At 42.8% G+C, this 10,528-nt stretch overlaps 1 protein-coding gene across 5 annotated transcripts; it reads right to left on the bottom strand.

Annotated features, from left to right (window-relative positions):
* Positions 1 to 3: 3 nt before the first annotated feature.
* ncln (nicalin) lies at positions 4 to 9,973 on the bottom strand. 5 transcript variants are annotated; one of them, XM_068712824.1, is made up of 15 exons: positions 9,692 to 9,973; positions 8,854 to 9,044; positions 7,919 to 8,060; positions 7,695 to 7,789; positions 6,393 to 6,473; positions 5,999 to 6,102; positions 5,126 to 5,214; positions 4,844 to 4,983; positions 4,392 to 4,618; positions 3,950 to 4,037; positions 3,733 to 3,771; positions 3,342 to 3,505; positions 3,047 to 3,100; positions 2,691 to 2,769; positions 4 to 2,188 (listed from the first exon to the last, which is right to left on the bottom strand). In XM_068712824.1, the coding sequence occupies exons 1-15, from the start codon at positions 9,864 to 9,866 to the stop codon at positions 2,126 to 2,128; spliced, it is 1,731 nt and encodes a 576-aa protein (XP_068568925.1). In that variant the 5' UTR covers positions 9,867 to 9,973; the 3' UTR covers positions 4 to 2,125. The 5 variants fall into 5 exon arrangements, with proteins under 5 accessions (XP_068568925.1, XP_068568923.1, XP_068568924.1 ...); XM_068712822.1 differs by having other exon boundaries at positions 7,919 to 8,063; positions 9,692 to 9,972; XM_068712823.1 differs by having other exon boundaries at positions 3,342 to 3,502; positions 7,919 to 8,063; positions 9,692 to 9,972.
* Positions 9,974 to 10,528: the final 555 nt, after the last annotated feature.

Here is a 10,528-nt window from a genome sequence, read left to right as displayed (position 1 = left end):
GACTTCTTTAAACTTTTTTTTATTTTTGAAATCACAACTGATGTTCTTTTCATTGCAAAGATCAAGTGTTGTGGATGAGGCGAAACAGAGTTCAGACCAGAGGAGAGTTCAGTTCAGTGCATAAATGAAAACTAACCGCTTCAATAAATTAAAAATTCATATGTACCACACAGTATTTCCCTCATGTTGGTCATAAAAAAAGGGGGGGGGCAGGTCACAGGTCATGCAGTAAAACATGGAAAATACGAAAAGGCAAAAACACACCATTCACCCACAACAAGGCGAGATTAGGGCAGAGAAGAGTTCAAGGAAACACTACAGCATTCATTTTACAACCTCATCTCATGAAATTGTTAATCTAGGTGAGTTTAAGATATCTGTCCCCACCCTTGGCATTATTGCCCATTTTAAGACATCTAGAGTACAAATACTGCAGTGCTGGCTTGACCGAAAATCTTGACACGGCTTTAAAAATGTCAGATTAAGTCAAACCACATTATTGCTGCAGTCAGCAAAAGGTCACATTCAGCAAAACACATTTTCCACTGATAAAGGTGTAAAGGGGCGGAGCTTTATCTTGTCATGTGTTGGTGTTGTACTCTTACACACATGCTCTGATTAGACAAACATGTTTGTTGCATGTGACCTTTCTTTAACATGAGTTTTAAAATGAGTCAACATCACCAGCACGATGAAAAAAGACTTCAAGTCACACAGCAACAGAAAACAAACTTCATCTACAGAAAGAAATGGCACAAAAAGTAAGAAGGAAAATTTAAAGGTGGAATCAGCTTCAAATTTCTATAAGGTTATAGATTAGGAGGAGATTAATACATTAGTATTTGGCAAAGATTTATTTTCCATTAAATTGAATGTTTCTTTTAATAAATGCACTACCAAAGCAAATGAATCAGGATAATCTAAACACTACTTCACATTTCTTTAGACAACTCATCTTATCCGTAAACACTATTAGTCATTTTCACTACACATTTAAAAGGAAAAGTTCAAATGTTTTCAAGTCTGTCTCAATGTAATACTCATATGCCCATTTATGAAATGATGTCACCAAATATTTTGATAATCGCTTCGATTAGTTGCCTTTCTAGGTTTTATATTGTTGTAAATGTTTAGATTTTTGTCACTTGTTCTCTTAGCCTGACAGAAAAGGTCATTTGAAGACATCATCTTGGACTCTGATAACCTGCGATGGGCATTTTTCACTATTTTACACGTTTCAGTCTAAGCAATCAATCGAGTCATATGAACACTAAGTAGGAGCCCTGGAAGATGGAAGATGAAATCCACAGTCCTGTCTGTGCAGTCAGTATCCTCTAACGTTAACTGTGTGACTTCACTGATGGCGTTTCTCTGATGAGCAGTGGGGGAGAGATAGTGACACACGTGGGGGATTTTGCACCTTAAACTTTTTATGTCTTCAACTGCACATTAGACGGTGTTTTTTGCACAGAACGAGGACTGTGGATTCAGGCGTCAGTACGGTAAGAAAGAGCTATTACAAATACCTCTTTATGAAAATGGGAGTATTGTATTCAAACAGATTAAAAAGTTTGAACTTTTCCTTTAACAACGAGGTTGGGTGAACACATCTCCTGACAAAAGAAAATTCTGGGCTAAACTCTGCGTGGTCGTTTCTCCCTGTAGCTGCCTGAGACAACACATGACGTCAGTTTGGCAGAGCGATCACTTGTACAGTGAGCGGAGAGGAGGAATGAGGACTCTTAATCTCATCTAGATCTCAGAGGTGCGGAAACAAATGCTTTACATCCCTCACAAGAGTGAAATAATGAAATATGTCCGACGCGAGGGATTATTATAAATGAATGACGAGACATCTGTGTTCATGAAGACAGGGAGAGTAAAAAAATGATTCCTGATTTATTCTGGTCCGTGAGACCAAATGGATTAAATTGGCAGCAGGACAGGATCCGACATCACAGTCTGTGGATCAGGATGAAAGAAATGGAAGAGATTCTGCTGGTTTAAAAACCATCATGAGGACAGCAGCTCAGGCCAGCTGCTGCGTTCGTACTAAAAAGTTCCTGGATTTGTGGAAAAGTGGGGGGATCTGGAAAAAATAAAAAATAAAATGGTGTTGTGCACCTTAATGGGTCTTTGTCTTGGGCTGGGTGATTCTACGTACGACACTGTAGAGGACTCCAAAGTTCTGCAGCAAAGAAGCAGAAGACAAGAGTTCATTTTATGTTTCCAGACAAGAAGACCCACAAAACATCTGCACGCTCACAGACCTTTAACAGACATGGAATACTAACAATGTTGACATCATCTATCAGTAAAATGAACGGTTTCTGGGGATTAACATTATCATGTATTTTAAGTTGGGTTTCTGGCCACCTGTCAGTTCAACATTTGCTTCCTTTCAGGTCTGCTTTGATCTCAACTCGTGAGGGAAACATCTGACTCTAGCTACTAAATGCTCCACTGCGTTCACCAGTTAGTCGCTAACTCTGTCCGTCTGCTGTTTGGTGCTGAGCAGGTCTTGTACAGTAGTTCTTTATAGAGCTTATTTGCTGAAAACAGCTAAAGTAAACTGCTAGAGTAAATTTACAGACCAAAAAGCTAAACAATGAGCCGATACATCGTTATTGTAAAATATCAGGTATAGTATGAAAGAGGCTACAGTCTACTGCAAGAGCACAGGGACTTACCTGGATAGCAAGATACATCACCCCTAAGTAGGCTGCAATGCAGACAGCCAGCAGCAAGTCAAAAATAGCAGGCTTCACTCTAAGAGGTGGAGAGTGAGGGAAATACAAAGTGAACCAGTCAAAATTCATCTTTGACATAATTGTGATGGCTTATTTTAATGTTTGGTCTTTTACTAGTATGGACAAAAAGACACAAGTCTGAAATGAAGTTAACTGAGGACTAATTTAGTGCAGACGAGATAGTCTCACGACTTCTAAGACAGCTGGGAGCTGGAGAGCTTTTACAAAGCGACAGTAAATCAGCATGAACTGCAGTAAAGCATCTCGGAGAAGGAGAGGAGCTCATTACAGCTTACCTGTAAGCATTCATAGTCTGCTTCAGCTGGTCGTAGAATACAAACTCTGGATCCCTGAGGAGAAAACAGAGAACAGACGTTAGATACAGGAAAGACTTCAAAAACATTTGAAGGTTTGGGACAACATATTTTGAGCATTTAAGCATCCAAGTTCTGATGTTAATGGTTTAATTCATGATGACGGACAGAAAGCAGGCTGCCATCTTTGACACATTTTGAATATCTCAGGTATTTACCAACACGCTTATTCTTAAAGTAACAGTAACTAAGTAACTAACCCTAACCCTTTCTCTACCTTTTGTCAGCTTTGACGTAGTGTCTCTTAACATCTTTGAGGTAGTGTCCGAGGTGATACTCCAGAGTGGACACCACGCTGCTGTCTTTGTCCACCAGCTGAGCGGCTCTGGGCTGCGCTGTGAGCCAGTCCACCACCGCTGACAGCTGCTCGTCCTGCACCTGCTGACGCGACACAAACTGCATTACAACAGCGGCGTACAGTACCAGCTACACACAAAATAAACAATATAGTTATGTGAAGGTTTTGCTTTCAGTTTTAACAACAACTAAAAAGTACTAAAATAGCACCATTTTGCCTTGATAAAGAAATAAATAATGATGGGCAATTGTTGCTCCTGCCGTTTCTTCTAGAGACGTGTTACCACCATGCCCTCAGTTTTGTCACTCACCATCTGTTCAGTGAAGATCTGCAGGTCTCCAGGAGCCCCCTGTGAAGTAGAGTGTACACACACACACACACACACACACACACACACACACACACACACACACACACACACACACACACACACACACACACACACACACACACACACGTGTCACATCACAGACAGAAAGCAGACAGAGAATCTACAGTGGTATCATTTTCTCCATCTGTGTGTTTACCTTCTCTGTGAGGTTGTAGATGACCCTGGCCAGCGCCTCTGCTACCAGCTTGGTGTTCCTGCTGAGTTTCTCCACATCTACATGAGGCCTGTGAGACACAAACACAAGTGTGCAGACAGTTAGAGACGGTGGAAAGACTCCAAGAGATAAACCGGGAACCCTCTGAAGCAAGAGAGAGAGAGGAGAAACCAATTACAGAGCATCCATTTCCACACAGGAGGGCTGAAATACAGAAAGTTTGAGAAAAGAAGACGGCGCAAATATCAAATAAACTGATAGGAAAGGGGTCAAGTTTCAAATTGTAACACATAACCGATAAATCAAAACAGCCAGAGAGACGGGGAGAGATGGATGGCTACAGGAGCATGAATAGAAATGACCGGCAGCTGGGATGGAAACTCTTGTCTTTCGGTGATTCAGAGACTTGCAGTAATGAACCCACCCAGCAGGGGGCTCTCCCGCTCCGTGGCGAGAGGAGGGGGACACTGACCGCGAGTCCATGATGCTGAAGCGCTGAGCCAGGCGATGGGAGGGCAGATGGGACAACGTGAAGGCCGGCAGGCGGCGGATCCCGAAGCGCTCGTGCTCCCAGGCCAGCATGTCGTCAGCCAGGTTGATCTTCTTGTGGACCATGGAGAACTTCACCTCCGGGTACTGACTAGCGGCCACCTGAGAGGAAACGGGAAATGTAGTCCTAAATTATATCCTATAATCTTATATATGATCTGGGTTTAACGAGAAAAGTAGAGCAAAACTATAAATCAGGAAAAACGTATAAAGAACATTTTATTTGAGTTTATATTTATGTTAGAGCGCACAAGTTCACTTGAGAAGCAGTGTTAACGGTGGGAAGAAATAATCAGACTGATGTTCATCAAGCCTGGAGGGTCTTACCAGCTCCAGCTCTTTAAGTAGAGAAAACTGAGGAGTTCCCTCTTTAGGAGGTTTGGACACATGGAGGTGCAGAGAGTCTCCGTTCCCCAGAGTGTCCAGACACAACACAAAGGCTACGTTGTCCTGCAGCAGACTGGAGTCTATCGAAAAAGGGAATATAATAGAATATAAAATATTGAAAGACAAGAGGGTGTGGGGAAAAAAGGGCACATGAAATGTTTAAACACAAATCCAGCTGCATGAATACTTTGCATGAAAAGCCTTGTATGAACATAACAGTACCTGTATGGTCCAGATTGTCCTCCAGCCAACGTTTGGTGCCCTGGTAGTTGAACTTTCCCCCACCAGATACAAAGAACAGCAGGTTGTACCTGAACACAACACGATTCACACATGAGTCAAATCCACAAGGGAACCTGACGGAGGATGTGTGATGAATCAATTTATAGACATAAAGACTTCTTAGAGTTAAGAAAAGGGAAACCGTGGGAATTAAATTACAAGGCCTTAAAATGATGGACAAATCAAGTGAGTAGTGCTGACTTTGTCTTCCACAGAGCATGTTACAGTAAAGTCCATTACTCTCTGACAGACGTCAGTTAGAGTCCTTCCACTCAGCTCCTGTTAAGTACATTTAGACATAAGAATGAGCCTGTACCCTATTATTGACCGCTTTAAGTGTTTAACACATAGTCCTCTGTGATTCTTACTGCCAGCAGAGTGCACAGATGACGTTCAATAGAGTTCTCAAAAAGCATTTGGAGCAGGACACTAACCAGAACAACTGTGATGGACAAAACAAATAAGACTTTATCTTACGTTCAGACGGCCCACTGAGTCAGCAATCAATACCACTTCATCCTATACACAATGCATAAAATGAGTGCGCAGCATAGAGCACACTGAGGTGTCGACTGAGACGGTTTATTCTTCTAGTTTTGTGACGGAGCCTCCTGACTGAGCTAGGTTTTCTGTTTTGCTTGTGTTACTTTGAGTTTGTTTAATTAAAGACCCTGGTAAACTGCGGAACTGACTCTGCCTTTGATTGCTCTGCTGCCACTGTTTTCCGCGTCCTCTGTACAATCCTGTTAAAGCTAATGTGACATGAAATGATCCAAAAACAATGTTAATGTGAGTGCCGTCCTCATTACTCACCCAGCATGTGTCCTCTTGTAGGTGTACAGTTTCGAGAAGAGACGAGCCAGCTCTAGTAACATGGACACCCCGCTGCCGTTAGAGTCTGCTCCATACGACAGCCACTGGACAACACACACACACAGAGGGAGAGGGAGAGGGAGAGGGAGAGGGGGAGAGGGAGAGAGAGAGAGAGAGAGAGAGAGAGAGAGAGAGAGAGAGAGAGAGAGAGAGAGAGAGAGAGAGAGAGAGAGAGAGAGAGAGAGAGAGAGAGAGAGAGAGAGAGAGAGAGAGAGAGAGAGAGAGAGATTACTCTCCTGGCCTGCTCTCCTTTTACTGACCGTTGTGTTGCATTACTGTTACTGTACGTTTAGAAAGAGTCTTATTTGTAAGAGAAGAGAAGCTGTGAACATACCGGAGCAACACCAAAGGAGTCGTAGTGGGTGACCACCACAATAGTGGGCAGGTCTTCTCCTCCAACTCCAGCCAGACGACCCTGGTGAAGAAAAACAGAGCCATTAGATGAGTGATATAAAAACAGAAGCAGATTATCTAGATCATGAGATTCAGCTGAACCAACGGCACCCTGCTGATAAAAACTGTCAGGCTGGTGGCGTGTTGCAGTGGGCATCAGTCACATTGGACCTCAGGGTCTTCTAATCCCCTGCAGTGTGACTAAACCTCCTTTTTTTTCCTCCTGGTTTTAAAACAAAACTTGGATTAGACAGTTCTGAGCTAACAATTTAACACCTGTTCTGACTCGGTGACACTGAACTTTAGACAATGATCAAAGTGATCCATTAAGAAAAAGGGATAGAAATGCTGTAGCAATCGATTCTTTGAATGAAAACAGTTGAAGAATGACATTCACATTGAGCATTAATAATCTCCTTGTTTAGCATGGAGGATTTTTGAGACCTTGAGTGCAAAATAGAGAAAAAGCTTTCAGTCCACACAACCGTCTTTGTTCCAGGACTTAAGGGGACCCACATGAGCACACATTAACAATGCTTTACTATCACATTAAAGCCACAGAGACTTTTAACCCGTTTCTCAAACATCTGACTTGAGAAGAGGTTTAAAAATCTTCATTGTGCAACAGACAGAACATGTTAATGAAATACAGAAATGGAGTTTAATAGTGAAGCCGTACCAAATGGACAACTAAGTGTAGCGTTTAAGATGTCTTGGAAATGATTATTATCTCACCATACAAGAATCATCTCAATTGTGTGCACAGTTCAATTCAGTTCAGTTCAGTTCAGTTTTTAGTGCGTCTGAGCTTCAGGCATGTTGACTGTGGGCGGAAACTGGATCGAGCACCCAGAGGGAAAACTACGCCAATTAAAACTCACAGGACGTACAAAGACGGCGGTAAATCAAGAGCATTCTTGCTGCGAGTCAACAGTCCTAACAACCAAGACACCGCTCTGCCTGATGTAACGGTAACATGCAACCCTCTGACTGGAGCTCCTGAAGTTTATTTATGTGTACAGAAAAACTGTGGGTACTTAAGTTTTCCATTTCAAGTTGACTCTTCAAAAGAAATCTACATAATGTATTAATAATGAATTTACAATACTGAAATCTGTCTTACTAGTGATTACATATTTTTGTTACATGATTCAGGTGACAAACAGTGTCCCTTTATGAATGTCTGTGTTTAAATCAGGCCATTCTAGTACATTTGTCTTTAGATTATAGTCAAGTCTCTCACCTCTAGACTGGTGATGGCCCAGTCACTGACGGCTTTACTCTGAGCTCCACTGGTTACCATCTGGAAGCCGTTGGCTGTGGCTGTATGCAGCAGCACTACAGAAATCAACAGAAAACACAGCATTAGAGTTGACCGACTTGCAAAGTGCCCATTCCACATGACCAGCTTTCCCATCTGTTAATCATAGGATGCCTTTTTCCGGTCTAGAGGGAGCGGCGCTCTACCTTCTGCTGCTGACAATGAGCCCTGTGAGGAGGAGGAGGTCAGCGTTTGGGTGTAGATGGACAGCAGCTCATCGTCCTCCATGGCAAAGTAGACGGGGACGATGGTCTCGGTGGCCAACATCTCCGGCTCCAGCTCCATGAACTGCTACACATGATAAACAGAGGGGACCGGCGTGTTTAACAAGCTACGACACACAGCTCCGTTTGTTAGCGTGAGATGCTGATGGATTAAAACTGAAAAACGGGGGAAATCTGATTTAATTCCTTAAACCCTGCAAGTTCAACATCGCTTCAGTGGGAAGCAAGACAGAAACAGCATTACAGATTAACCTTTTGTCTCTTCAATCACTCACAAAAAACTGAATTTAGTTACGTATCAAAATGAGTAACCTACTACTTGTGCTTTCCAGAAAGAATAATCTAATGGTCCCACTCATACAATTGGTCAGTGTGCTTTGGTGAGAAAACATCCAATCTCTGTCACACTAAGCTTGGTGAAGTTAAGTGGAAAGCTTAAAATATAGTAAACAGGGTGGTGATGTTATTTAAATTATGCATTGGGACACTGCTTGCCTTTCCGTTTTTTCCACTGTTTGGATGCCCTTGAGCAAGGCACTACTAACCTAAATAAATTCAATCCGAAACACAAGTTTGTGGCTGACTGTGATTAGGGAGCAGGGCGCTGCTCGTTTATCTCAAATAAAGTTTGGCATTAGTTAGGGACGCTACTCATGACTTGTACCATGCATAAAGTCTGACGACAAAATGTGCACAGCTTTAATTGTTCTTCTTGTTGTGCTTCATATTGTAGCTCACATTCAATTGAATGTTGCACCACCACCCTCCTTTTGCATTGTGGAAACAGTCGAGGATGAAGGGAGAGCAACGATACACAGCACAAGACTTTGATTTCTGGCATTACAGTGTGTTATGACCTGCACTATGTCCTGGGGCATAGCAGACATGTTCTTGGGCAGGATGATGACCACAGCTCCTGCTGACTGGCGCAGGGCTTTCTGGTACTCTTCATAGGAGAATTCTGCCAGCCGCATGATAACACAGCGGCGACTTAGTACCTCTGCTTCCACAGTACGAGCCTCCGTATTCAGGATAGCATTCCTGGTACCTGAGGGCAGGAGACACACTGATCATCAATTATGAAACAATAACTCTTGACTATATGAGAAAAGGAAAGGGCAAGAGGTGCTATTGCTGAGGCTAAAACAGAACGATTCACAACCTACATCACACACACACACACACACACACACACACACACACACACACACTAACAAAGTGGCTGTGGTTTGGTTGATGTCTTTGTCAAGTTTTATAGCTTTCATTAATCCCAATCTAAGAAGTGCCACATAAATAGTCATTACGACTGTTGTATCCCTAGAGGAATTTAAGACAGAAGTCTATTTGAAATGTTGACACTGTAATGATGTAATGACATGGATACTCGTGGACTGGATGTAGTTAGGAATGTACACGTAAGAGTGATGTTCAGATGTAATTTTAAGGAGTAACGTTAAAGATCCTGACTTCCTTCAAGAAAATGAGCTAGCTTGTTGTTCCCTACTAGCAAAGCTAAGTTAAGCTACATTAGCACCCCGCTAGCTACTGCTAACCTGCATTGAGTTAACGTTAGCTGCAGACAACTGCGAGCTATCTTGTGTTTGATGTTGGAGATCCCTCTAGTTACTGGTCAAGTCAACGTAGGTGTGCTTACATATATGCCTTCGTGATAAAGTAGAGGAAGAGCTGACTTACCGTAGGGCTGTCCCTGCAGGTCGTACTGCTGCATGCGGTACACGGTAAACTCGTGTGCCGCCTCGGCCGGGAGCGGTGACACCAGGATCAACACCGCAGGGATAAACACAATGAAGGTTAGGGGGAACGAAGATTTAAACATGTTATCGAACACTTCGCTGGCCTCCTCAAACATTGTGGCGATTGTATTGGGCGCACAGCTAGGGATGAAATAATATGTTCAGCTGTCACTGCTTTCAGCAACTGACAGGCAAGGACCCAGGTTAGCTTTAGCTAGCTAGCTTACCAACCGCTATCCGCATCTGACAGATAATTCTGATCAGGCAAATAGCGGCCAGCCTGTCTACGGCGACACTGGGACCAGAACTAATGCGACACCGCTGCCTGTTTCTGAAAATGGAGCAAACCGATATTGTGTGTTTGTTAAAAAGTACGTGTTTGTATATACTATTCATCCAGGTATTTAATATATCAAACTGAGCTGCGTTGAATCAACGGTCCTTCAGGCATCACTCAGGGCAGCTATAACTGAAGGGTCGTGTTCTTTAACAACACTAGATGGCGCTGTACACCATAGAAACTAACCATGATGGAGGCCCTGTGGCAATATTGGCTGGATTACAATAATATAGCATATGCTGATATTTACAGTAAAGGTTCAGACCTTAGTTAAAAGTTTGGCCTTTCCTGGTAGAGAGGGTGACCCGTGTATTAAAGCCTTGCCTAGGTTCCTTTCCTGTATGTCGTCCCCTTGCAAAAACAAAACCTTTTAGCTACATGTATGTTTGTAATTTACCATGTAAACCTAATTGCATCAGAGGTGCATCCATCAAATAA

This window comes from Cebidichthys violaceus, unplaced genomic scaffold (genome assembly GCF_023349555.1).
Source record: "Cebidichthys violaceus isolate CVI_PGR_0920_01 unplaced genomic scaffold, fCebVio1.0.p SCAF_175, whole genome shotgun sequence".
In the NCBI taxonomy this organism is placed as follows: Eukaryota; Metazoa; Chordata; class Actinopteri; order Perciformes; family Stichaeidae; genus Cebidichthys; species Cebidichthys violaceus.
The sequence above is the reverse complement of the archived record's forward strand: the minus strand, read 5'-3'. Positions and strand labels throughout refer to the sequence as shown.